Source organism: Brachyhypopomus gauderio, chromosome 4 (genome assembly GCF_052324685.1).
Source record: "Brachyhypopomus gauderio isolate BG-103 chromosome 4, BGAUD_0.2, whole genome shotgun sequence".
Lineage (NCBI taxonomy): Eukaryota > Metazoa > Chordata > Actinopteri > Gymnotiformes > Hypopomidae > Brachyhypopomus > Brachyhypopomus gauderio.
Window position 1 is genome coordinate 2,160,686 of NC_135214.1, and position 27,541 is coordinate 2,188,226.

General features: G+C 41.7%; 3 protein-coding genes across 11 annotated transcripts; 2 read left to right on the forward strand and 1 right to left on the reverse strand.

The window, feature by feature from the left end:
* Positions 1-1,233: 1,233 nt before the first annotated feature.
* trim13 (tripartite motif containing 13) lies at positions 1,234-13,867 on the reverse strand. Of its 9 annotated transcripts, none has more exons than XR_013130281.1 (5): positions 13,130-13,238; positions 10,820-11,776; positions 6,104-6,193; positions 5,656-5,705; positions 1,234-5,324 (listed from the first exon to the last, which is right to left on the reverse strand). XR_013130281.1 is itself a non-coding variant. In XM_077001445.1 (2 exons), exons 1-2 carry the CDS (start codon positions 13,154-13,156, stop codon positions 10,568-10,570), a joined length of 1,236 nt encoding a protein of 411 aa, XP_076857560.1. In that variant the 5' UTR covers positions 13,157-13,238; the 3' UTR covers positions 5,895-10,567. The 9 variants fall into 9 exon arrangements, 1 of the variants encoding a protein (XP_076857560.1); XR_013130277.1 differs by having other exon boundaries at positions 1,238-5,324; positions 10,527-11,776; XR_013130282.1 differs by lacking the exon at positions 5,656-5,705.
* Positions 13,296-15,587, forward strand: spryd7b (SPRY domain containing 7b). The gene is made up of 5 exons (XM_077001446.1): positions 13,296-13,449; positions 13,803-13,919; positions 14,231-14,397; positions 14,621-14,723; positions 14,984-15,587. Exons 1-5 carry the CDS (start codon positions 13,344-13,346, stop codon positions 15,079-15,081), a joined length of 591 nt encoding a protein of 196 aa, XP_076857561.1. The 5' UTR covers positions 13,296-13,343; the 3' UTR covers positions 15,082-15,587.
* A 1,846-nt stretch (positions 15,588-17,433) lies between these two features.
* Positions 17,434-27,291, forward strand: LOC143511809 (importin subunit alpha-4-like). The gene is made up of 17 exons (XM_077001447.1): positions 17,434-17,632; positions 18,625-18,669; positions 18,895-18,984; positions 19,092-19,121; positions 19,252-19,304; positions 19,477-19,572; positions 19,756-19,841; positions 19,942-20,028; positions 20,155-20,324; positions 20,466-20,510; positions 21,013-21,144; positions 21,664-21,792; positions 21,897-22,001; positions 22,348-22,419; positions 22,589-22,751; positions 25,266-25,360; positions 25,461-27,291. Exons 1-17 carry the CDS (start codon positions 17,564-17,566, stop codon positions 25,557-25,559), a joined length of 1,566 nt encoding a protein of 521 aa, XP_076857562.1. The 5' UTR covers positions 17,434-17,563; the 3' UTR covers positions 25,560-27,291.
* The last annotated feature ends 250 nt before the right edge of the window (positions 27,292-27,541 follow it).

Consider the following 27,541-nt stretch of genomic DNA (forward strand, 5'->3'; position numbering starts at 1 on the left):
AAAGAAGAAAGAAACCGCAACATAGACGCTTTGAGGATGAAGGGAACTTTTGACAGACTAACGTACTTTATGCATTTCGCCCTAAGATGCGCACTTTCATTGTATACCGAGATGAAGGCGCTGTGTTGTATTTACAGATGAAACTTTACAGGACTTCTTGACCGCTCAGATGAAAGGCTGTTTGTATTCTTCCACTCCTACTATAAACAGCTTAATTTGCCCCACACAATCTCATTAGGTTTAAATTGCATAATGGGCAATCAGAGTAAAGTGTGGTAAGACTCATTTGTAGACATGTGCATTGGAGTGCAGAAAATGCATAATACATGTGTGGTGGGCATAGAATAAGTGAGCGGTGGAGTTTGAGGTTTTTCACTAGCTTTTGCTGTTTGTACAGTATTTTAACTACTTTGGAGCTTCGAAAGATTCTCCCCTTTCACCAACACTGGTTTTGTGTGTCCTGCAGAGTGCAATACACTGGTTTACTGGTCAGACGTGACTGACAACATAGTGTAAGAGCCCAGACCTGCACTTCTTTAGCTTTGAGAGTATGAGAGTTTTAGGTTGGTTTTATTATAGCTCTTTGTTGGCAGTGTGTGGGCTTCCTCTCGTGGGTTGTTGGGACAGGAGGGGAAACCCCCTTTGAGTGAACCACAGCGATCTCTATCTTTTTACACAACATTAGTCTTTAATCTACAGTCACACACACAGTGTTTCTCTAAAACGTCCCCGCTCTGTTTTAATAATAGTGTGAATACACTCATAAGGCCGTCGTAGCAACTTGTTGGCGGTATTACAGTAATGATGTAGTAATGTTTTTTGCATACACCAAAGTATATCAACTACTCTGCCCTAAATTTTTTTGAATTATTTCATATTGAAGTTTATATTATTCAGACGTGACCAAAAAGTTCTATGTAAATTATATTGGCATCTGTTTGTCAGTGTAATTGGTTTATTAATTGACCCCTAACATCTAGGTTGCAGTTAAAGCCCTTATACAGAATTAAAAATAAATGTATACATATTATTTGGTATAGAAAATGAAATGGGATTAGAATTAGTAAGTTTGAAAGGAGGAGTGTAAATTCAAGTTAATGGAGTTTTGGGAATAGTGTGTTAATATTACACTGATTTCACTACAGCATAAAGCAGAAGTGTGTTTTAATGTAGTCAACGATGAAAGGTAGCGTGCAAATGAAGAGGTCAATTGTGTACATAGGATTTTTAAAAATCTTAGTTTTTCTCTCTCTCTCTCTCTCTCTCTCTCTCTCTCTCTCTCTCAGAAAGTGTGTGCGTGCATGGGTGCGCACATGCACACAGGAAATTTAGTCCCCTGTGAGCTGGATGTCCTGTTGAGCAGCAAGTAAAAAACAAACACAATTTTATATGGCATTTTATTAGAAATTTTGTGAGTGCAGCTAGTGGTAAATTTTGTAAGTGTGAACACGTCAGTAACTTTGGGTCCCACTCAATCATTTGATCAGTTGGGGTCTGGATCAGACACTTATTGTGCAACAACTCACTTATTCATGTTTTCTAAAATGATGCATAACATTTATTAATATATGCATCTAATATATTCTTTATTAAATTTTAGCTGTTGTGCAAATCATTACTTTTAGAGATCAATAATTTGCTAATACTCTGAGTAACGATGGTTGGATAGTGATTATGTAATACCCACTCACATATTGTTTCGTAGATCACTAAGTCTCTTGTTTGCTGTCTCACATTGTTTCTGCATCTTAAACGGTTAGTGATTTTGGCGAGAGTGTATTTATGTGTACCAAGCCAAATGATATGGCAATGCACTGCGGTATTTACCAGAGGTGCTGCTGGGTTTAGGAGTCACTCTGAACCAGGTGGGGGTGAGGGCACAGGTGTCTGTGTGCAGGTGCTGTCTGGGGGTGCTGCCCTCGGTAGTCTCACGTTTCCCCTGACTTTATTAGGTGTAAGTATTTTAAATTAAATGTGCTGTCTTATTGCAAACATGGATAGCATTTAGTTTGCAGTAGGTTATTTTGTGTTTCACTGTTTATGTAAATAATGCACCTAGAACAGATAATGTAGTTTATTTTTCAATTGCTCAGAATTATTTAGATCTAAAAAATCTGTTAATATTTGGTGAGGTGGAAGATGCCGTCATCAGGGCAGATTTAGTGTGTGTGTGTGTGTGTGTGTGTGTGTGTGTGTGTGTGTGTGTGTGTGTGTGTGTGTCTGTCAGAGGGATTTTGACAGGGGGAGTGTCGGGTGGTGCCCTTTGAACTAGAGGTCATGTGACTCTTAATTGAACACACAAGTGGAGGAAGGTTAAATGTTTAGGGTGACACATCCAGACTCACTCACGCTGGTTTGCACACACGCTCACTAGTCTTTTACACTTTTCACATAAAGTACATTTTTATGTACTTTATTTTACTTGCTAAAATATATTTTAGCTCCTGCACACTCGTATAGAGTTGCCAGGAAATATTTTATAATTTTCAGTTACACTTTCTTAAATGTATTTTAATGATCAAGGTGATACATAATACACATCCTTATAGGAATGATGATTATTCTCCTAACAGGTAGTTTATGTTGTAGTGTTAATGTGGGAAAGAGTCATGTACCTAACGGAACATAAAGGTGCATTTTGAATTGGTTATCTTTGAAATCATTTATTTCATTTAATGGCCCCACAAATAACTTGTAAGTGTAGGATTTAAAACATAGTAAAATGTGGTCAGTTTGTTTTATTAGCTGAAAATTCCACTGCACTGGTTCTGATCCAACTTTCGGTGCTACAGAGGAATGTTTAAGAGGTGTTTAACCAAGAACCAGATACCACCCTATATTTGTACGTGGGACATGTCATGTTCCATCGCAGAGATACGAGACGGCAGCATTCCTGTCGTTTCCTTAATTACTTCACATATACTGTCTCCTTTTCAGTTAAGGTCAAAATGTTTTTGTTGGCTTCGTTGAGTTGATGCTCTTTCCAAAAAGTGGACCTAGCATTATAAGGAGGATTTTTATCTGCCAAAGATTTGGGTCTTTACTTATGCTTATTTATTTTCTTACATTTATAACAGATGCTCTTATTATAAAGTGGCAAAATGTAAAAAGTCCCATGTCAGTGATACTACATTGTAGAACTATGAAACTTGTAAATCCTGGTTAGACAGCAGTAATTTTCACAATTTTTTCCAGTGTCTAGTATTTGCATCAAATTAAGCAAATTTTGTTCTCTTTTGTCATTCTCTCAATTTTGTAATACTTTTTGAACTAATAATTTTAAACAAATAAATCCACTTTTAGGGACCGTTTGAGAATAATGGAGTATATCTCCAAAGACCTTTCAGATGTTTCGGTGTATAATTTTAAGGCATTGCAGGATTGATTTTATTTTGGTTTTAATTATATGTCCCTTACTCCTCTCTGCTATGTCTGGAGGCTATGCACACAGAGCTGGGGGAGTATACCCCTAACCCCTAAGGCACATTCATGGCTAAATACATTCTCGGCTATATGTTGTGTACATAAAAGATTTAAGATAAAGCTAAACATGCAGGGGTTAGGTGCTGTAGTTTTGTTTAACTTTTTTTTATTTAATTGAACTATTGAAGTGGGTTCTTTCTAAAGCTATAACTAGGGTCGAACCTTTTACTGTACTTTTTCACTGTGCCGATGTTTTGACATTTTTGATGCCATTCAAATCAAGTGCTCGAATATGCTAATGCTAAGTTTTGAGTTTGGTGTGATAGAAACTCGTACAGCAAAATGACGTGGCACATGAGTGAGCACTTATCTTGCTGGTGTGATATTATCTAGTACAGTTAACTAAATGATGACACACACTCCCTGTAAACCTGTTTGGTGTCCACTCCCACACTTACCTGTATTCACCTAAAGTTCACAAAAATAGAAGCATAGACACAAACCTTCTTTTGCAGTAATGCTGTCCTGGCTTTCATTATCTACCCTGTATTATACAAACTGCATTTAACAAGTGTACTGGTCCTTTGGTTCTGGTGTAGCTGTGGGGATTCAGTTGGTGTGTGTGAGTGTGTGAGTGAGACTGTGAGGGTGAGAATCCTGAGCAGGGTTAATGCTAGCATTTCATAAGGACGGAGACATGTCATCAAAACATCAAAACAAACACAGAATACTTGAAAGAGTTTCAAGCCTCCTGCCAAAGCTATTTTGAAGTATAATCACAGAAAGACAGTGGTTGCACCAGCTATGCAGTGTGGGTATTTGGAAATTAGTGAGGAGTACTTTGGATGTGTTTTAGCAATAAATAGCACAGCAAGCCAACAGCCAGTAATAAAGCCTGTCTTAGTGTGTGTGTGTGTGTGTGTGTGTGTGTGTGTGTGTGTGTGTGTGTGTGTGTGACAAAATTGATCACTAAATGGAATAGAGCTGAAGCTCATGACATCTTGCAAAAATAAATGAATGTCCACAAATAAAAACGGAGCGTAAAGCTTAGCCAGTGTTTCATGTATGAAAGTAATCTTAAGTGCTTAGGTAAACACAGATTAGGAAGAAGTACCCAGCTCAATTTAGCAATCAAAAATGCATTAAATAATAATTAATTATAGCGCTACAGTGAGGACAGTAGGTCCATAGTGTTCTCCACATAATGCCCCGAATTGCAAACTACAGTGTGGGTGTGGGTGGGTGGGCCTGTGGTCAATATTAACTGTTTAAATCATAAGCCCATTAGGTAGTGCCACCAGTACAAACATACTCTACACAATTTCCTAAAGCCGCTCATGCAGTTTGACTGTGAAATGCTTGGAGCATTATTATGATGACCTTTTTTTTCCTTAAAATATTAAGCAAATTAAAGACATGACAGACCACTGAATTGTTGGCTGAGCTTATTTAGAACATGTACAAAAAGGGTCCTAATGCATTTGTGCAAAAGAAAAAGGATATTTTGTTTTAAACAATGCATTGAGTTTGAAAGAAAAAAATTCTTCCATTGCATTTTGAATGGAAGCATTTAAGGTGGTAGACTGTTTTGTTAAAAGATGCCTCCAAGTTGATGGGGGACTTTATCAGGATTGACACACAGCTGGCGCACCACAACCCTTTTGAGTCTTGTTAAAGTGACGCGCCATCAGTAACGTTTCTAGTTGAGCACAAGGAGCAGTCTAAGTTGTAATAAGTCTATAGGAACAGTAAAGGATCTCCACTGGAGGTCATGTGGATGGCCTGGTGTTCATGCCCGTTGGCCCTTGGCGGAGTTTGGCCGTGCTCCATATGGTGACAGAGACTGCGTGGACACTGCAGAGCTGCACAGATCCGCCACTGGTTGACTTCTGTTCAACAAACTGTCGAAGGGAAAGATTTGCACTTGGTTGTTTTTCTGTGATTCACAGAATTAAACTGTACACTGCATGCTGTCAATATGCTGAGCCATATTCCAAATTGAGATAGGCCTGAAATGCAGTACAATCCTAATATCAATATGTAATTTTCAGTAATCTTATAACTAGTAGTATGTGATTCCGTGTGTGTGTGTGTGTGTGTGTGTGTGTGTGTGTGTGTGTGTGTGTGTGTGTGTGTGTGTGTGTGTGTGTGTGTGTGTGTGTGTGTGTGTGTGTGTGTGTGTGTGTGTGTGTGTGTGTGTGTGTGTGTGTGTGTGTGTGAAGACAGACTTACAGTGTCATTATCTCCTGTATTTCAGAGGAAGTGCTGGATTGCCCTCACCCCTGCAGACAGGACAGCAAGCAGGACCAGAACAGTCTCTGTTTCAGGCTCCGTGTGTGTGTGTGTGTGTGTGTGTGTGTGTGTGTGTGTGTGTGTGTGACTCTCTGGGTGGTGATGTAGCAGCACAGAATGGTTTGTGGTGATACAGAGATGCAGGCCGTGCTGTGCTGCAGCATCAATGCTTTGGACCTACGTTGTGGGGCTGGGGGTGGGTGTGGTGTGGGTGTGGGGGTGGGAGTGGGTGTGGGTGTGTCGTCTTACTTTAGCAGCATGTAAATATTGGAGTTACACCATTCCAGACTTCTCCAGTATCCTCGTGCTGCTGAAGTAAGACGTCACCAAGCAGCACAAGCGTCTGGATCTCTGCTGCCCCGGCTGGTGTGGGCTGTGGCTGACTCACCCACACTGAAACACCCCAGTCACTGGCGTAGAGACTGACCCGTCCAGGTCCGCACGGACAGCATCCGGCCTCTACAGCTCAACGAGCCCTCTGATCGAAGGTAAAAGGTGGAGAGAAGGAGACGGTGGCATTAGAAGTTCACGTTGTAGGTGGGTGTGTGTGGGTGTGGGTGTGGGTGTGGGTGGTGCTTTTTTTTTTATAGTGCCTTTTGTATTAAATCTGTCTTCTCATTAAAAGTTCACCATCCAGAAAACATCTTTTGTTTTTCTACCAAAATCATTGTCATTGTTTTGTCTATTGATATTAGTTTCATAAACATGAAATAAACGAATTAGTAATGGTACGGAGCTGACAATAGACCCTATGTGGGCATATATTTATTATTTTTATTTTATTTTATTTTTTAAGTGTTTCATGAACGCATAATGCCAATATCTTCTACTGCACGTTCACCCCTCTCCCTTTTATAATCACATTAGGATATCCAAGTAAATCATCTAGAAATTACACAATTTATAGTTGACTAACTGGAGTTCACACCTAGGTAATAAATAGTTTTTCAATAAGTGGTTTTGATTGCATTGACTTAAAAATGCTGTGTACTGTAAGCCATATCATCTTAAGAGCAAAAAAGATGGACAATATAGACCAAAGTTTTAAATGACCGTACTCAAATATAAGAGTTAGCTGGCAGATTAAAGTACGGGGTGGTTTTCCGTGAGTATACGTCTATATCAAACTCAATCATTTGTCCAATACTGGAAGCCCCGTTTGGTCTAAATCTTTCTAGTGGCCGCGAACAGTGCGGATTACACACGGACTGCAGCTCGGAGTTATTTGTTGGTCAAGAGAGACCAAGTGTCCACAATAATCTCAGGACTACACACACACACACACTCGGGGACGCGTCCGCGGTCATGCTGATCCCAGAACAGATTGTTGCACCTTTCCTACAAATCTCAAGCAGATGTTAAGTGGTAAACTCTGCGCTCGGCAGCTATTTTTCGAAAGTTTCTAATCCAGATTACGGGTTAAAATAAGTATTTTCCAGTAGTCCCGTATTAAGAGCATCAGTAGTTTAAAAGGTCGAATGACTCGTCAAGACAACTTCATGTTCAAATCACAATCTCACAAGGCGCCTGTATGCAGTATAGCAACCTTCACAGACCAGGTTCTTACGGTGAGGTGTTACGGTTTTGGATAATCTGAAGTCGATATTAATTCATGGAGACTGATGCGTCATGTGAATGCGTTTTAATTATTTTAAATAATATATTTTAAAATATTTTAAATGCAGCTTTATATTTTTAATCGGTAATTTCAATTATTAGTCTGTCATGTATATAAATAAATTGTGCTTTATATTCGAGTGTGCTTACCTTTTCCCCCTATTCTGAATATTTTAGAGACGTGCATTACGGGGCCACTGTATTGTGTTCATCTCTTATACGTTTTAGAATAGTTTTTAATGAATTACACATGCGGCCAGGTTTTCAAAGTCAGGTTCGTAAAATTGAATGTCCTGTTTTATGGCAAGAGATCCTCCGTTTGTGGGTTCTCGGAAATTACGTCCTTTAAAAGCCTTAGTTCTTATACATGTAAACACTCGCGTCTCGTTTCGAATTTACCCACATTAAAACGGGTTCACACTGTTTTATATATATATATATATATAGTGTGTGTGTATACATTTTTTTATTTCCACCCATTCTCCACTAAAGAATACTGCGAAAGAAATCATAAATCTAGGAGGGAAACTATTTACGGTGTAGGCCTAAATACATCATTTGAACTAACCTGGATGCTGTGGCTATATTTAAAATGGCCGCATATGTCTAGTATTAAATAACCACCGTATTTCTTTTGCAAAGTAATTATGGTTTTAATTGGTGCACTCTGGCTTTGTTTGGACAAAGTTTAAGCGGATATTATATAACGAAAAGTTTTAAGATGTCTCGTGTGCTTGGATAAAATCTTTTTTTCCTGACTGAATAGGGACTTTAAAACCATGTAAAATGTGTTTCAATCTGTGAAAAAATATCATCACTGGAGTGGACTACGGCCGTATATGAGACTTGGCCTCAGTTGGACAGACGTTTGTTGCTTATTTTAATGCGTAATACAGAACGCTTTTCATGAAGACATTTGTTTAAATTCAACTAAACGTATATTTTTTTAAATGGCCAGGGCCATGTACATACTTAATAAATTAACAGGCCAGTGTAGATGTTTTTGTTGTCTTAAAATCTTTGATTATTCAATAGTCTACTTTGTAGCTATAGTTTAGCTCATCTTGTGTTGTACCAGATGCATCCTCTTGGGTTTTGGCTCAGACATGATGTAGATCAAATATGACCAATTTTAGCCTGACGGGATGTGCAGTCTGCATGATAGAATAATCCCACTGTCCTGTACCGGCTCCGCTAGGGTTCTGGTGCGGTTCAGCGTGTTCGTCGTTCAACCCACCACACTCGCACCCTTGAAAACTCCGGACATGATTTCTGTCTTTATATTACACTTCATTCGCCAGGTAATTAAAGTTCCGTTTCTGAGCTTAAAAATGTAATTCGGAACAAATCGTTTGCATAGTTCAATAGTTCATAACTTATTGGCATATTTTACTGTAATATGTGATGAAAATTATTCAGAATTTTAAATGGACACTTTGATTATGATAGGAAAACAGAATTAACAAACATTAGAATGCACAGTCAGCTTTAAGTGCAGGTTCAACACAATTTGCTATAGCCTATGTTATTACTGATCTTAGACAAATGTGGTTAAATGATTAAACATTTAGAAAAAAATATCTATAACTAGAGAAGTCCATCTTATATCTGCAGTACCCACAATTTTGAAAATGCTGTCATCACTATAAACATCAGTAAATAAACCTTATCGAGGCACTACTTCTCATCCTCCACGTTCATCGTGTCCTATTGCGTCCTGTTCACACGTGAATGACGCCTAATTATTAATTATATTTCAGTGTTGAATTTATCTTGACGTTGCGTAATATTTATTTTTATAAACTAGGTTGTGGGGGTGAGGGGCGGACAACTAATTTCACTTTTCACCCGGAATTTGCCTGGCAACAGTGGGCTAAATATATACGTGTGTGACGTGAGCACTGATCCGTGGTCAGCGGTGACATCATGACTTGAGTTATTAGAGGGATCTGAGGGTTTCTCTTTGGATTCATGTTTTTGGATAAACAATAAAGGCGAGCAACGAAGGAGAAGTTGTTTAAGTGAAAGGTTGAATAATATTTTGTACTTTTCCAGTTGTCTCATTTTCAGCTACACTCTTCATACTGACGAGCACATCTTAGTGTCGTACATGTACACAGATGAAATAAATCCTTACCAATGTTTCGTTGATGGTTGAAAAGTAACGGTTGTAAATATAATTTCACAATATAGCTATAAAAACTGATGCAATCACAAGCCTAAATATTGAGTGTTTTCCAGCAGAATTTCAAAGTGATAACGATTGTTATGCTTCAGAAGTAATTGAGAAAATGGTATAGTCTATGTGAACTTCAGTACCTTAAAACAAAGTTTTTATAGCCAAACTGGCAGGAATATTAATAACGACGTAACAACACGAGTCTCTGTCAGGTCTACGTCTACTAGCCTACAGAATTGCAGCTGCAGTGTTTAAAATATTTTAAGTAGAATGGGTTCTTGAACTAGCACAGGACAGGTCGGGCACTTCAGCTGTATTCCCACGTTAAATGTGGCCTGTAATAGCTTCGATATTCGGTTATGTAACATTTAACCTTGAATCAGTGTGATGAGCGCACCGTGTGGGGAGAAACATACTGAGGCATTACAGGATCTTTAAACCTCAAATCTCCTGAGACTACAGTGTAACCGTTCACAAATTAGTACTTATTCTAATAATAGCCTAACATATGAGTGCGACCCGCATGACTAAGTCGGAAATGTATGAAAAAGAAACTACGGTAGTAATAAGGGATATAAGATCAGAATAGAGGGGGGCGAGAGCGCGGGGTGGGGTGGGGTGGGGAATCCCTACATGAGATTACACGTCAGTGAGGTGGACACGACTGGAGTAAATATTATTTTTTTTTTTAAGTGCATGAAAAATAAGTTCACCAATCGTCATTATAACAGGATTCTTAAATTCTAATTAGACAATTTGATCAATAGTTTCGCGTGACGGTTAATCAGCTTTAAACTCCCCATCCATAATTATTTCTCAGTCATCTGTGGCAAAATCAGGATACTTTAATCGGCACACAAGCTGACTGTGCATTTGAAAAATGGGGCAATCCCGTTACAACTTAAGTAATGCACAAGAAAAAGCTGCTGAAATAATCAAGTTGAAATAACTCATTGACATTCTAGGCTACTGTATTGCAATACTCATAAAAAACTGTTTAAATGGATCTGTGCACCTCAGCCTATGACGGTAAAGGTTAAAAGTCCACCGTTAAAATCAGCTGATAAAATCTGACGTGGTGGCCACCAGCTCCGTAATACAGTTTCTGCAAAGCTCCGTTAATAGCGCGCAAACTCCTTCCGCCTCCTTCCACCACTGACCGAGCCAGTGGAGCATCTCCCTGGGAGCGGGCAGAGACGCGCCACCGAGCGCCACCTTGTCAGAGAGGCTCGCGGACAAACAGTCCGGCGGCAGATGCAGCGCGAGCAAGCACACACACACCACAAGTGCAAAACTCAGCAGTATTACGGAGAAACTCTTGGTAGCAGGAGCCGCCGGGGACGGGAATGCGCCGCGCTCGTGCGGGGCGCACAGCGTGTCCACGTCTCCGAGACGCACGCGATCCCACTCCTTCACGTCGAAGTTCGGCACGACCGGACCGACGTCCAAGTCCGTCCGCGAGGGCGGCGACGTCTCCCGAATCGCGCGCACTCTCTCTCGGAAGTCCTGCATGCTCTGCAGGAACGCGAGCGGCTCGCACAGCGAGCGGAAGGACTCCGCGAGGCTGAGCGCGCGCCGCTGCTCCTCGAGCGCGGAGCGGAGATGGTTAATCTCCGGGTCGAACGTCTGCAGCACCGCGAGCTTCAGAGTTTCGAAGTCCGACAGGATCTCGCTGCGCTTGTGCTCGAGCGTGCGGAGCAGCCTGTCGAAATAATCGGTGACCCGGTCGATGTCTCGTGAGACCGTTTGAAGCGCTTTCTTCTTTGCTGCCTCTAGTTCCTCCAGGCACGAAACAACCTCCGCACCCCTCCAACTTTCCAGACCCCGAAACAGCTCCTCGAAGGCTGCCTTCTCACGCTCGTACGCCTCCTCCAGTGCACAGAACTTGTGTCCCTTATGGTCACCTGTCGTGGCGCAAAAGCCACAGATTAATTTCAGGTCTGTGGCACAAAAGATGTTGAGCGGCTGTCCACTGTGATCTCGACACAGGGACATTCTGGGCAGTACCCGGATCCTGTTGTACTTCTCCACGATGCCACGCAGAGAGTAATTGACTTGCAGACTGGCGATGCCGTTGTGGACGGTCTCCTTTCGACAGGTGGGACATTTGAACGGAGGTCTCCAGGCTGGGCTGCGACTACCGTCCAGGATGCCCTCCAGACACTTCCTGCAGAAGCTGTGCGAGCACGGCAGCACGCGCGGGTCTTCGAAAAGACAGCAGCATATCGGGCACGTGAGGTCCTCCTCCAGGAGCTCCATCGTGAACTGAAGGCGAAAAAAAAACATAAAATCGACATGAAAACACGTCAACGAGCACGAGAGGGATTATAGATCAAATCAATACTACTCGGTATCAAATATATACACCGTACTCTGGCATCGCACTCTGATAGTGAAGTCTGGATGTTTCAAAGTTGACCAACAGCACGTTGAGCATCCTCTAATTTATGCGCAAATCCCGTATATAGTTGGAAGATATATTAGGAGATACATTTTGAGAAGATTGACCTATTTAGAATATCGTACTGCAAATAATCTGTGGAAATTTTAACTTAATGGAGAGAAAATCATACATCTAGGATGCATCGCGGCTAAATATTGCTATAATGTCGAACGACACACGGCATACAGGAACGTATCCGCACGAGATGATGTGACATGACATGTCACGCAGTCCTGCATGAGAACAGGACATGACCCTCTTCTCAAACTATATATAGCACATAATAACGTCCATCGCGTTTATTTCTGTGTCCACTCGCTTCCTTTTTAATTGCGCGCGAAAGATCTGAAATGTGGGAATATCCGAGGACCGCCCGACACTGTAGAAATAGAAACAAGGTAGGTCGTAGGTTTTACGCGATTTAGTTTCTAATTTGTCTGAAGGCGCGAGGCTCCGACCGGCAGGACATTGGTGACGGGCGGCTGTGGCGGATTCCGCAGTCAGAAAACATCAGCAATTGGAGCAAAAACACACTCACCAGCTGGTGAAGCGCACCGTGCCACGCAATCGTGGCGCTTGTTGCTGTGCAGACTTCGCTTTTTCCATTTGGGAAACTTTAACTGTTTCAGGGCCTAGGTACTAAATATCTGGAGTATTTAATACGCGTGCATTGGGCAATGGTTTGCGTTAACAGCACAGGTATGTTTTATTTCAAACCACAGAACAGAAGTGGTTGGTATATGACAGTCTACAGTAGCAACTTGGAAAGGCATTTTATTTCTGTGACACAACATAAATGCAGAGGATCCCTTTTTGCTGAGGGGGGGGGGGGGCTGTTGCTATGCAAAACATCAAAATGTGAGAGAGCGTCTCCTACTTACTCACTAATCAGCATTTTCTCAAAAAACTCGATCTAAGCACATATAGACGGTATATCTGCTTGTTACAAATGTAGCAGGGTCTAAAATAATCTCAAGACAGTAGGCTATTAGTAGTAATAGTAGTAGTAGTAATTTCTCTGAATGGGAGTATTACACTTCCACAGAGTAATCTGTATTGTTTTCTGCGAGTTCTCCCTACAACAGATGACCCCGTGTCACGCCGCCCCGCCACGTGCCGCGACCCAACGCATCGATAACCAATAGCTACCGTGTCACGTGTGAAAATATGTTGACCTCGATTTTTCTTCCCCCTGTTTCCATGCCATCAGTAAGCGCGCGCGGGGAACTCCGGAGCGCTTCGCCGATTGGCCCGAATCGCGGGGATGAAAGGGACGCGCGCGGGGCGCCGCCCGTTGGCCGCCAGAGGGGGCGCGCGCGCGCGCGCCGCGCCTCTTGAAAGCGCTCGCGACGCGCTGGTGACGCGTTTAAACTTCCGCTCGGATCCACAATGGCGGCGGTGTTTACGTGTTGCCTGGACTGCTGCGGCGACGGGGGTTCGGGGCACGTACCTCTCAAAGAGATGCCCACGGTTCAACTCGACACGCACCACATGGGTAAGGACGGTGAAAACCGTTAACGAATATTGCTACAGCCCGTTTTGAAAGAAAGGCAGTCCGGTTTAAATGCCGTGACGCCTCCGCGAGCTAGCTAAGACGGCTAGCCGGTTAGCTAACGTCTCAGTCCTCGCTAGCTAGCCTAGCTAGCCCTGCTAGCTACATCATTCAGCTATAGGTTCCCTTCTAAGTCAATTTTTGCGTTATACATCATTATATTAGTCATAAACAAGATTTCATCGTGTGGTATTGTACTGCTATACGTGTAAAACGTCCCGCTATCACAGTTCTAACGTAATACGTACCCAGTCAGTGAGTTATTGCTGTAGTGGAAGTGGGCTGTGCTCTTCCAGGGACGGATGTTGTCATCGTGAAAAGTGGGAGGCGGATATGTGGGACTGGAGGTTGCCTTGGCAACGCCCCTCTGCACCAAAACAAGAGCTACTTTGAATTCAAGGTCCAGTCAACTGGTAAGCAGCACCTTTACAACCAGCAAATAAAAAGTTTCCTAATGTGACTGTTGAAGTGGGTCTTGTGCTGCATGGCAGATGTTCAAGTAAATGTGGAATGGTGGTGTGTAAAAGCAAAAGTGTGTGTGTGCCGTGGACCGTTATTCATAATAACAACAGCTTGAAAAGATGTGGTGCGAAGTTTTAGTTTTGATGTGTTTGGCACACAGCCATCATATTTGGAGTTTAGCAAAGCTATGCCAAATTCATGAATGTGTGTATGTTGTCAGTGCCCAGGTTCCCCTCTGCAGTATTTGTGTGTGCTTGTTTAGGTGTGTGGGGAGTAGGGGTAGCCACTCAAAAGGCAAATCTGAACCAAGTCCCTTTGGGTCGAGACATTCACAGTTTGGTGCTCAGGCAGGATGGTTCTGTCTACCACAATAACGAAGAGAAGAACTGCCTCCCAGCGAACAGTTTGCCTCAAGAGGGAGATGTTGTGGTAAGTGGCGGGTTTCTAACCCAACAAAGAAGAAACTCATGCTGCATAGTTTTGGTGTTGTGAATTTTGGATAGTTTTGGCCTGTCTAAATATTATTTATGATTTTGTTGTTATTTGTCTGTTGGTGTTGGCATATTGTGCTCTGTTTACTTGTGTGTAAGTAAGCCGTTCTTCCACATGTGGCACAGATCTTTATTTTTTGTTTGGCACATGTGTTTTTCAGGGTTTAACCTATGACCACGTGGAGCTGAACCTCTATCTGAATGGGAAAGACATGCAGTGTCCTGCCTCTGGCATTCGAGGAACCGTGTTCCCTGTAGTTTACGGTCTGTTTTATTTGTGTTTGCCATTCACTTTACTAGTCTAGAACATACTTGTGTGTTCAGTGATGCCCCAGCAAGAAGCAGAAGCAGGTATATTGTAGCGTCAGTAACATTTCTGGTTATTGAAATGACAGATTTAGTTCCCATTTTGTCCCGTTTTGTTTAGTTACTAGAGATATTTTATGTGAATAAAGATGTCAGTTATATTATCCAAACATATGTTCGTGTGTATGTTTTTGAAATGTGATTTTTCTGTGTTACAGTGGATGACAGTGCCATCTTAGACTGCCAGTTCAGTGAGTTCTACCACACACCTCCACAAGGCTTTGAAAAGATCTTATTTGAACAGCAGATCTTTTGAATTTTCTGTTCCATACGCATTCGTACAAATGTGGTCCTTCAGAACTGTGAGGACAGTGTTAATGGTGGAAAGGATGTTGCACTGTTTTGTCTTTTCACCATTTTGTATCTGCCTTCACTGTTGCTGCTGCTTTAGCCTATAGGAGACAAGCCAGGTGTGCGTGCATGCTTGTGTGTGTCTGTGAGAGAAATTTTCATAACTGAGCAAACTGTCACATTTACTTTTGCCAAACACATTTCTTTTTATCGTTAATATTTGATAGTTTTCATTTTCTATATTTCTAGTTGAGTTGACCCGTTAATTTAAGGATGTTTGTGTGTGCATATTACTTTTTTTGATTGTCTATAAATTGTTACTTTTCTAAACACTAAAGAAAGAATAGAGCTCATATATGCTCTGAAAGCTGTTTATTTTCTTTGCACTATTTATCTGTAATCGTGAAAATGTAAACCAAATGTACTTGTGTGTTGTCACAAATCTATATTAAAGTGATCTGTGTGGAATAATTTTGTGTATTTTATAGTGGTGGGCCGTCTATTAAAGTTGGGTTGGGAACTGGGTCAAAATAAGTAAGCAAACTCTGATGACTTTCACCTTGATAGTTTAGCTCGGGTGTATTCCTAACCAAATTGCACAGTAGGGGCGAGAACGAGTTTTCAAACCTGTGAATTACCACTCACAAAAATCGCACGTGTGCTTACATGGATGCAGCCACAAAGTCGCCAGGTTTGCTTCATGGAAAATTAATTTTTAAGAAGCTTCCTAATGGAGACATTGACAAGACTAAAGTTATTTGCACTTTATGCAACACGGAATTAGTTTATTGTAGGAGTTCTACCAGTCTGAAGTACCATTTAAACGCAAAGCACCTGTTTGCTAATGCTGCTGACGCTGGGTCAAGCACTGATGCAGCCCAGGGGAAGAGTCGCCACCGCCGAAAACAGGTTAAATGTACTAAATGTTGGATTACATTTCAAATCTCATGTTTAGTTGAATAAACATGTTATCAGCCCCTTTTAATATACAGTATGTAGGCTTACAAATTCATATTTGACTGAATATGCCCTCTTAAAGTATGTAGGCATTCAGTACTATTTTCATGTTTAACTGAATAAACCATTGAACATGAGTACAATTTTATTGAGCATGTTTTTTTCTTCAAGAATCAAAGTAGAACAGCTTCCTCAAGCAGTCATTGATGCATTTTGGAAACAGGAGATGAGGCTATCTAATGCACCCTCTGAATTAAGAAACCCTATCTCAAAGACTGACTTTTAGTCATTACTTGAGTAGCACGCATATGAGCCATTTTAATCTAGATTAATCTAGATTCATTTCAAGATTTCAGTGAGATTAATCTAGATTTAAAAAATTAATCTATGCCCACCCCTAGTATTTTACCTTTGTAGGTTCATTCACCAGATACTTCATTAGAAACATCTTTTAGGTATATAGAATGTATATGCGTTCTGTGGCCCTTGTGGTTCTACTGTGGCATAACGTCTTGAGAATGGTCTGCCGCAAAACGAATATATAGTCAGTAATTGATCAGAATTGGTCAGAAACTGGTCTGTGATGAATGGGGGTTAGCTGACATTGTGCTGAGCAAAAGGGCTGCAATCTGTAACCACACATGCACCTTAGGTACCGATTTTTTTTTTTGGCATTTTGTCTAGTAATATTATGGTAAACTCAACTAGGTCAGTTAATGTGCAGTTTCGACCAGTAAATTGTGATGGTAAATTAACATTGATAAATTAGCCCTCTAAATCAAATTATTTCAGCATTTTATTTTCCCATCTGTCTCATTAGCTGGTGCATGTATATAAGAAAAACGGACAAATGTCTAGAAGTAATTTAAGACTGCTGATTAATTTTAAATGTGTATGTATGTCTGATATCGCGTGCCTGAGCACTGGTCTTGTCCCATTTCCCCAAAACGGGTATTTCGAGGTCATCGACAACAACAAAAGCTTGCAAGCCACGGTTGGTCCCTAATGAACTCCATAAATTCCACTGTGTAGGAATATTACATAAAACTCAAGCAATAACTGGTAGTAGTCCACAAGATCTAACCACGAGTCTTGAACATTAGCAGTGTATATATCAATATATATATCTCAAATCAAATCAAAGCAAATCAAATAAAAAAAAATATTTGCATAGCGCTTTTCACAACACATGTTGTCACAAAGCAGCTTTACAGGATTTAAAAGGTATATATATAATTTCACTCTCTAATGTGGCTAGTCGTGCCGAATCAATAATCAGCTGCTTATTAAATCTTAAAGCAAGCGTTTGTTTTTTCACGCAGTAACATCAGATCGCAGTGTGGCGCATCCGGCGCGTCGTCGTCAGATGGACCTTTTCGTCGCGAGCGTGCCTGTGTCGCGAGCGTCAGCCGGCAGTGAACGCGGGCTGCGCGCGACCCTCCCAACCGCCCGCTGCTCGCGCCACGGACCGCAACCATCAGCACTCAGCTATGGCCGAGAACGGAGGCTTGGAAAACTATCGCATTAAGAGCTTTAAAAACAAAGGCCGCGATGTCGAGGTGAGAAAGTGATAGAAAAAAAGATGTGTATATATATATATATATATATATATATATATATGTATATATATATATATATATATATATATATATATATATATATATGTTTTAATACGCTATCTACGTTGTTGAGGACGTTCCCGTCTGCCCGTGTATCTCGTAGGTTAGCAAACGCTAGCTAACTTAACTTAGCCGAGTTGCTAAGCAACGCTATAGGACGTTAGCCAGTTTATTAATCCTTTGGCACGTGCCCCGTGGTTCGCTAATTAACTAATCTGGTTAATTGGCAAAGTTTGGCAACTTCTGTGTGACATGCAGCACAAAACGTTTGTTTTCTGCGTTCAGCCATCTATCCCAACCATGTTAGTTCCAGTGTTAGCTACCACGGCTAGCTGGTTTGGCCTGTGCTCGGTGGTCGGGTGATCCGGTTAACGGGCTGGTTAACACGATCAGCGTTAGCGGGGTGATATTAATGCTGCATGGTGCTCATCGTTGGCATTGATAACCTGTTTTCCTACTAACTAGCCAGTATTATATTGGATCATTCCTGCAGCCCTTCCTGTATAACCAGAAAACATGCTAGCCAGCTAACTGCGTGGAGGAGCGTGTTTAATGTCCTGTTGCGTTAATAGTGTGCGTGAATAATGGTTATTACTTGTTCATACACGCCACTCTGGACATGTGCTGTCCGTGTTAGTGCTGATTTCTCCATCATTTCACGCAGCCAGGGATGGTGCAGTTGAGAGAGCTTAGGCAGTGGCATATCTCGCTTAGTGTAAGCTTAACATGTGAGATGTATTCAGAATGGAGTGCAATGATCTTGTATGACCAACCCCATGCGCAACTGTTCAGCCACAGGTTCAGATGTGTTGAAATACAAACACTGTCACCACTGACAACCAGGAGATGTACAGAAAGTGTTATTCGCCGCCCGTATTACCCCTGTCTCGTGGTGTTTTAATATTTTGCGCAATCGTCTCTTCCTATCACAGGCAATGAGAAGACATCGGAATGAGGTTTCTGTAGAGCTGAGAAAGGTGTGTATGACATTTCCTTGCTTTCTAATAGCAAAAGATTAATGTTTGAAGTGTTTCATGTTCTGTTTGTGCACCCTGGAGGGGGGGTTCTCTCCATCCCTCCCACTAACATGTATACACACCACCCAGCTCGCCAGAGAATGTAAGGAATGTTTGTATCTAGACTGCATCTGTTTGTAGCACAAGTCACTACATCCAGCTGTAAGAAGCTTGTGTGTCTGTTAGAATAAGAGAGACGAGCACCTGCTGAAGAAACGAAACGTTCCTCAAGAGGAGAGTCTGGATGACTCTGATGTGGACAGCGACCTTAAAGGGGTAAGATGGACCGTTCAGTATCTAAGCCTTTTTATTCACCAACTCAATTTAACACCTTTTTTCTCTCCTGCCTGTCCTAATTCTCATATTGATTCTTTCATTTGTAGCAAAATGTAACCCTGGACACCATCTTGCAGGTACGTAAGCCTTTAGCCTTTGAGGCAGCTCTTACTGTGGCAGAGCACCATGCAGGAGTGCTGTTGAATTCCATAATCCCCTCGTGTGTTTTGGTTAAGGATTCACATTGAGCCTGCATGCTTCTTGCAGAATGCCTGCAGTAACAACAGTGTGTTACAGCTCAGTGCAGTACAGGCTGCCAGGTACGATCATCCGCATTAATTAAACCTGTTTGTTCACTGAGGTCTTGTGTATGTTTCCAGTTTTCCTGACTGCTTACAATTGTTGTGGTCTGTGTTGTCAGAACAGTCTTTTAGGTAGGTTTGGTCTTAAAAAGGCACACATGTGATATACATTTTGTGTTGTCTGCCTCAGGAAGTTGCTTTCCAGTGACAGAAACCCTCCTATTGATGATTTGGTTCGGTCTGGAATTCTGCCTGTTCTGGTCAAATGCCTGGACAGAGATGATCAGTGAGTTTTTCCTTGTGTGTGTGTGTGTGTGTGTGTGTGTGTGTGTGTGTGTGTGTATATATATATGCATTCTGAATCTGTGATGTTAAACGAATGAAACAGTAAAAGTAATGAGCGCTAAAGTAGTGAACAGATGTGAGAGCTCTCTCCCTCCCTCCCTCCTTCTCTCCCTCTGTCTCTCAGACCGTCTCTCCAGTTTGAAGCGGCCTGGGCTCTTACAAACATAGCCTCTGGAACATCAGCTCAGACACAGGCAGTGGTGCAGTCCAGTAGGTCGTGTGTGTGTGTGGAGGGGGATTGGCTACGTTTGCACCTGCATGTATGTTTGTGCTGCTGTGACGTGCCCTCTAAATGTCGCTGCGTTCCCAGATGCAGTGCCGCTGTTTCTGAGGCTGCTCCATTCCCCACACCAGAATGTGTGTGAGCAAGCTGTTTGGGCCCTGGGCAATATCATTGGTGAGGAACAACCCTTCTCCCTGCTCTGTGTGTGTGTGTTGTGTTGTGTTGTGTTGTGTTGTGTTGTGTTTAGCATAACTGAGATTGTGCTCTTTCTATTGTGTGTGTGTGTGTGTGTGTGTGTAGGGGATGGTCCACAGTGCAGGGATTATGTCATCTCTCTGGGAGTGGTGAAGCCCCTGCTGTCTTTCATCTGCCCTACCGTGCCTCTGTCCTTCCTCCGAAACGTCACCTGGGTCATCGTCAACCTGTGTCGCAACAAAGATCCTCCTCCACCCATGGAGACGGTGCAAGAGGTATGTGGGAGAGGAGATCTGAGGGTATGCAGATCTTCTCCTGAAGTGTGTTCATGTTCTCAGAAGTCCAGACAGTCATGTCTGTGTTTTACATGTGATTTGCAATGTCATGTATGCCTGTTTTTCTCTCTCTCTCCTCAGATTCTTCCAGCATTATGTGTCCTCATATATCACACTGATATTAATGTGAGTATCATTCTGAAAGTGCTTTTATGTGGATTTTAGTTTACACAAGCCATATTATACTCTGTATGCTATATTATGGTTTTTCTTTTATCTCTCTCTTTGAGTCAAACCATCATAGCTTTATTGACATTCAGATGACAAGAGGTGACGGTAATAGGGTTAAACCCAAAAGGCTGCATTGGAAGTACTATAAAACATGGGGCAGTCATGGCCTGGTGGTAGGGAACTGGTCTTGTGACCGGAGGGTCGTGGGTTCAATTCCCAGATCTGAGGCCATGACTGAGGTGCCCTTGAGCAAGGCACCTAACCCCAACTGCTCGCCGGGCTAGGGCTGCCCACCGCTCTGGGCTGTGTGATCCACAGCCCCCTAGTAATCACGTGTGTGTGTGTGTGTGTGTGTGTGTTCTGACTGCACAGATGGGTTAAAAGCGGAGGACAAAGATGATTAAAAAATCACAATTGACAAAATATGGCACATTTACATTCCTGTGTGTGTGTGTAGATTCTGGTGGACACCGTGTGGGCCGTGTCGTATCTCACTGACGGAGGGAATGAGCAGATTCAGATGGTCATCGAGTCGGGGGTCGTGCCCTTCTTGGTTCCCTTGCTTAGCCATCAGGAGGTTAAAGTTCAAGTATGTGCTTCATTGGGTTCTGTTTTTTTATATCTTTCTTTCTCCCTTTGTTGTGATCTGTTTTTCAAATTTCAATAGTAGGCATCCTTAACATGCTGCAACCTTCTCACAGATCTTAATTCATACTATAGAAATAGTCTGATTAGCCAGTTTCATGATCACTTGAAAGACTTTTCATATTATAATTCAATTTGATCCTTTACATGTTTTTCCTACATGTTTTTGAAAGACATCTAGGAGTAGCCACATATCTGGCGTTCGGTGACTACCCTGAGCCTAGCTATGTGGCATTATTGAAATGTGGGTGCCTTCTTTTCAAAGTAATGCTTATTCATTTTCGATTCAACAAAGTAAACCTTTGTTTCAGGCTGCCCCCTGGTGGACTGTCATACTGCACAGAGTGCACTTTAGCACAGCAGCGCTGATATTTCGTTTCACAAGATGCATTTGGTGTGTTGGCGTATTGTTTGTGCTTGTGGCTGCTCTGACTGTGAGCTAACGCTGCGTTTCCTCCTGTAGACAGCTGCTCTGAGGGCAGTGGGCAACATCGTCACGGGAACGGATGAGCAGACACAGGTCGTGCTCAACTGTGATGTTCTCTCACACTTCCCCACACTGCTCACACACCCCAAGGAGAAGATTAACAAGGTGTGTGTGTGTGTACGTGTGTGTACGTGCATGCATTCAGTCTAATAAATACATTTATTTTGGTTGATTGTAACATGCTGCATTGTAATTGGTTGGTTATCTAGGAGGCCGTTTGGTTCCTGTCCAATATCACTGCAGGAAATCAACAGCAGGTTCAGGCTGTGATTGATGCTGGACTCATTCCCATGATAATACACCAGCTAGCAAAGGTAAGAACATGCACAGTGACACGGGCAGGCCGCAGTCGGGGCGGGCAGGCCGCAGTCGGGGCGGGCAGGCCGCAGTCGGGGCGGGCAGGCCGCAGTCGGGGCGGGCAGGCCGCAGTCGGGGCGGGCAGGGCGCAGTCGGGGCGGGCAGGCCGCAGTCGGGGCGGGCAGGCCGCAGTCGGGATGCTTTTGCCCAAAACAATGTAGCTCTGACCACGTATGCACTCAAATAGACACCAAATTGCTTCTAGTTCCCAATCATCTTGGCACTAATACTTTGTGCGCTGCTTGCTTTTGTTCACTCTCTCTTTCTCTTTTTTTTGGTCTCTGTCTCTCCTTCTCTCTTCAGGGGGACTTTGGGACTCAGAAAGAGGCAGCATGGGCAATCAGCAACCTCACCATCAGTGGCAAGAAGGAACAGGTGACTGTTCTGCTGTAGCTTTGACTCTCTTGCCCCAGTTTCAGTAACACACGGGCAATTTGAAGAAGGCTCTTCTTATTTGTATAGAAATGGGACATTTGTACCAAATGGCCTCCTTGCCAACCTGTTTTGAGCTTGCATTTCTTTCTTATGACGTGTGTGTGTATAGGTGGAGTACCTGGTGCAGCAGGGCGTAGTACCTCCTCTGTGTGGCTTGCTGGGGGTGCGGGACTCTCAGGTGGTGCAGGTGGTGCTGGATGGGCTGAAGAACATCTTGCTGGTGGCCGGGGAGCAGGCCAGTACCGTGGCTGACACCATCGAGGAGTGTGGAGGTGAGCGGAGGGGGCGCCGGTGTCTGCTAGTCATTGGACATCACTGATACGCCCATAGCAGTAAACGGTGTTATCTGCCTCAATTGCACTATGCTGGAGCTCCTATTATAAGAGGTTCCTTAATAAGGCCACTAATATGTCTTTTATGGAACTTTGTGTCTATATATGCTGGACTTTGTATCATAGCCATGTTTTTTTAATATACTTGCAGTTTGACAGCAACTTCATTTAACTTGGTAAACAGCTAGTAAGCAGAAATGAGGTAGTAACCTGCAAAGCGTTATATGTTTTTGTAGAGAACTGTTGGGTGCAGAGATGGGGACTCGAGTTTGGGAATCAGACTCGAGTCGCACTTAAGTCGCATATACAGTGACTTCAGACTCGACTTAGACTTGCATTCAAAAGACTTGCGACTCGACTTGGACTCGTGATTTGAGACTCGTGAACAATCTTTTATTTGTAATGTTCTTTTGTGTTTCATTTGACAACTTTTTCTCCGCCTGTCTGTATGCTTTTTACTTCCCGCTGATGTAACATTTTCGGCGCGCCGACCCTCGTCCGGTCGCGACGCGTCAAGTATTTCGCAAGCGACCGTTGCGCGCGACTCCGCACACGCGAACCTGGCGCTGCGCGCGCTGCAAAACATCGCGATCATGGCGGCGCTGGTGAGGACGCTTGCTTCTGTTCCACCATTCATAATAAGTTTTGGGTACAAAACAAGTACAAGTAGCGAATAGAAGAGCAGCAAACTGCAGCGTGTGTGGCATAAAAATACAGGACGCTGGTTCCACCACATCTAATTTTATTCGCCACCTGAAAACCCACCCGGAAAGGTTAGTCACTGCCTGAAAGGTTATTAGCAATATTGCAATATTGGTATTGACTTGCCACCAGTGCACCAGTAGAGAGGGTGTTCAGTCATGGAGGCCTCATAATGCGCCCTCACCAAGCCAGGCTAAGTGCAAGTACCCTGTCAATCCTGATCTTTTAAAAATGTAATGCGTTAGTTGCATAAACATTTTCCTTGTATTGGAAACTGAAAGACATCTTGAAATTCAAATAGATTGAGTTTGATCCCGTTCATTAGGAGACAAATAGTTGTTTCTGCAGGGCTTTTTATGTCAGAATCATTATTATTGTAAAATTTGAATTCTGTTTTTAATTTTTATTTTATAATGACTAATTTGGTTGCTATTTTCCTTATATGCAGACCTTTCATATATATATATATATATATATATATATATATATATATATATATATATATATATATATATATATATATATATAGTTAAAAATGTGATTTTTTTTTTTTTTTCTTCACAGCCCTCCTTTATCTTTTAGAACAAAATATAGCAGATGTTCTACTGAAAGAAGAGAATATTGTATCCAGAAAAATACTTTTTGGAGAAAAATACGGATACAAAATTTATCTGGAAAACATTTGTGTGTGCGTGCGCACTGTTAAAAATTGTATTTCTTTATTTACCAGTTTAAGCTATTATACATCAGAAGTGTCATAACAGACCATTACAACTATACAGTGATTTGCGACTACAGTGTCACTCAAATATTTGGGACTTGACTTGGACTTGAGGTCAAAGACTTGAGGTCAAAGACTTGAGACTTGACTTGGACTTGAGGTCAAAGACTTGAGACTTGACTTGGACTTGAGGTCAAAGACTTGAGACTTGACTTGGACTTGCAAAAAATGACTTGTGAGCATCTCTGGTTGGGTGGTTCCATACAAACCTCAAATGAAGTGTGTATTAGTTAGAACTATATTTTTTGTACTCCTCTTGGTATCATTTGATTACAGCTATGTAATAAGACATTTTGTTAATTTAAATATTTGAGCATTTTTTACTTTGAGTTTTATTGAATTCTGTCCATCAAAAATCTTATTTAAATTTAAACTGTGTGTGTGTGGTTACACCTGTAATGATAAGTTGATGAAGTGAGGTGTGTGTAGTTACACCTATAGTGAGTAGTTGATGAAGTGAGGTGTATGTGTGGTTACACCTGTAGTGAGTAGTTGATGAAGTGAGGTGTATGTGTGGTTACACCTGTAGTGAGTAGTTGATGAAGTGAGGTGTATGTGTGGTTACACCTGTAGTGAGTAGTTGATGAAGTGAGGTGTATGTATGTGTGGTTACACCTATAGTGATTAGTTGATGAAGTGAGGTGTGTGTGTGTGTTTACACCTGTAGTGAGTAGTTGATGAAGTGAGGTGTGTGTAGTTACACCTGTAGTGAGTAGTTGAAGTGAGGTGTGTGTGTGGGTGGTGTTACACCTATAGTCATTAGTTGATGAAGTGAGGTGTGTGTGTGTGGTTACACCTGTAGTGAGTAGTTGAAGTGAGGTGTGTGTGTAGTTACACCTGTAGTGAGTAGTTGAAGTGAGGTGTGTATGTGTGTGTGTGGTTACACCTGTAGTGATTAGTTGATGAAGTGAGGTGTGTGTGGTTACACCTGTAGTGATTAGTTGATGAAGTGAGGTGTGTGGTGTGTTCAGGTCTGGAGAAGATTGAGAACCTGCAGCAGCATGAGAATGAAGACATCTACAAACTGGCCTTTGAGCTCATCGATCTGTACTTCTCAGGAGACGACGTGAGTCAACCAGATGCTTCCGTCACCCGAAACACCCGTTTGCCTCCACTGTTGGCTGAGCTGTTTTTCACACTGTGCCTTTCTTTTACGCCTCCGCCAGATTGATGAGGATCCCAGCCTGATTCCTGAGACGACGCAAGGAGAGACCTTTGCTTTTGAACCTGCAAGCAACCTGCAGACCAAGGAATTCAAATTCTAGGCCACGCACACAGTTGAGGGGGGTGCAGGTGCACCAACCCACCAAACACACCGCTTCAGCTCGGTGTCCACCTTTTGAAGCGCACGCTGAGGTTCCTTTTTTTTTTTTTTTACACGATTGTGCACACTCACACAAGTGTTTGGTGTCTTTAAACTTGTGGCCATCAGGCACTGTATGCCTGCCGCATTGAACTCTGGGGTGTGTTAATGCACTTATATTTTTACTACTAATTATTATTGTATTATTATTATTATTATTGCATTTTTTTATTTGGTGAAGGCGTCATAACAATGGGTTTTATCTATGAAAAGAAAACTATAAAATATTGTCAATAGAAGAACAAAACGGATCCTGGATGGTGGACTGTTCAATAAGATCAGGAAATCACTATTTAAAAACAAAAATAATTTTTTAGAAAAGGTTCCACTAAATGAGTGGAAGAACTGCTGTGTATATTTTTGTTTCCAGAGGACTGAATACCTAAAACGCCACTTTTTAGGAGAAAGACAATAAGGGTTCCTTACACACCTTACATTAGTAACTTATTTTGGGGACTTTTGATTTATATTTTTCTCCTTTTTTGTTTCTTTTTACTTTCATTTTGTTTAGGGACTGTGATATATTTTTGTGTTTTGAATGTACAGTATTGCTTGGGGGGGTCCCACAGACTCTTGTGTGTGTGTGTATATAAGCATATTAGGGGAGATTTTTCATTGGTTTGTATATGTGTTTGTGAAGGATTACAGTGTTCTCATGTTTGAGCCACTTTAAAGATATCTTTTGACTTGTATCAGAAAGTGATACAAGCATTTATTCATTGCAAGATTTTCCTTGCAGAGTCATTTCAAAGAAGATGCAACAGAATCGTTTCATTTTACTGTTGCGGAATTTGTTTGAGCGTTAATTCTAGCAGAAACTCTTTAAGGCGGCTCCCCGTAATTGCTGAACTCTTCTGTATAAAAAGCAGGATTGGTTTTGTATGTCACATGGGTATTGGTTGTTTTCACCTATGATATATAGGACATTCTAATGACTTTGGGGGAGACTAACAAAACTGTCCTGTAATTGTACTGTAATAATACATATATATATATATATATATATACATACATATATATACACACATATATATATATATATATATATATATATATATATATATATATATATATAATCTCTTTTGCTTCATGAGAAGTGTGTGATTATTCTTACAGCAGATGTTTTTGTCATTCCTCAACTTCAGTGCTGTAGTTAACTGGGGTGGATCAAATGATAAAGAAAGTTGCTACTTGTCCCTCCCTTACCTAATACAAGAACAACCGCATGTTCTTACACCATAGTTGTTGTTCACTATGATTGGGGCAAGCTCAGGGTGCTCCATCTTTTACAGAGGGGTGGATTTTATCTACATATTTATGGATGTGTATACCTTGCATGGCCACCTCCATGCTTTTATCTAGTTCACTAAATGCAAGCAATTCATGTTGGTGTCCACCTGCTCCATCAGAGCTTCTGCTGTGAGACTGTTGATCTGGTGTAGATCAGTAAGTATAGCCTATAATTTGTTTCTTGACCACTTGTAATCTACTAACCTTTATCTTTTGCAGTGTTTTATGACTGTTAGTTGTCATAGTGTCCATCACTAATGGAACTATGCTCCAGTATTTTCGTGTTAATGTTTTTAATTTTTGCCATATATAGTCAGGTATGTGAATATGAAATGTGTTATGCCGCAGTTTGTTATTGTTACTTTAATGAGAAAAAGAATACTCAATATGAATATTTAACTAGAACATTCTTCACTCTGTGAAATAACATTCTCCTTTTAATGTTATATTTTTAAATATGATAAAACCTTGTCAGTGTCTTAGTTAGCAAATGTTAAAGGGGCAGGAACCAGAGAAAATGGACAAGGAGTGGAGGGTAGAATGGGATGGAGGGATGAAGAGGACTGGGGAAGCAAAGAATAGTTTAATGTACCC

What these genes read in the sequence shown, in the direction of transcription:
- trim13 (XM_077001445.1), bottom strand. Translation starts at nt 13,156, where the DNA reads ATGGAAACAGGGGGAAGAAAAATCGAG. An exon ending in CAGGGGGAAGAAAAATCGAG is followed by an intron (nt 11,777 to 13,129) that starts GTCAACATATTT and finishes TTTCGCCTTCAG; the next exon opens with TTCACGATGGAGCTCCTGGA.
- spryd7b (XM_077001446.1), top strand. Translation starts at nt 13,344, where the DNA reads ATGGCGGCGGTGTTTACGTGTTGCCTGGACTGCTGCGGCGACGGGGGT. An exon ending in ATTCAAGGTCCAGTCAACTG is followed by an intron (nt 13,920 to 14,230) that starts GTAAGCAGCACC and finishes GTGCTTGTTTAG; the next exon opens with GTGTGTGGGGAGTAGGGGTA. An exon ending in CTCAAGAGGGAGATGTTGTG is followed by an intron (nt 14,398 to 14,620) that starts GTAAGTGGCGGG and finishes TGTGTTTTTCAG; the next exon opens with GGTTTAACCTATGACCACGT.
- LOC143511809 (XM_077001447.1), top strand. Translation starts at nt 17,564, where the DNA reads ATGGCCGAGAACGGAGGCTTGGAAAACTATCGCATTAAGAGCTTTAAA. An exon ending in CCATGGAGACGGTGCAAGAG is followed by an intron (nt 20,325 to 20,465) that starts GTATGTGGGAGA and finishes CTCTCTCCTCAG; the next exon opens with ATTCTTCCAGCATTATGTGT. An exon ending in TATATCACACTGATATTAAT is followed by an intron (nt 20,511 to 21,012) that starts GTGAGTATCATT and finishes GTGTGTGTGTAG; the next exon opens with ATTCTGGTGGACACCGTGTG.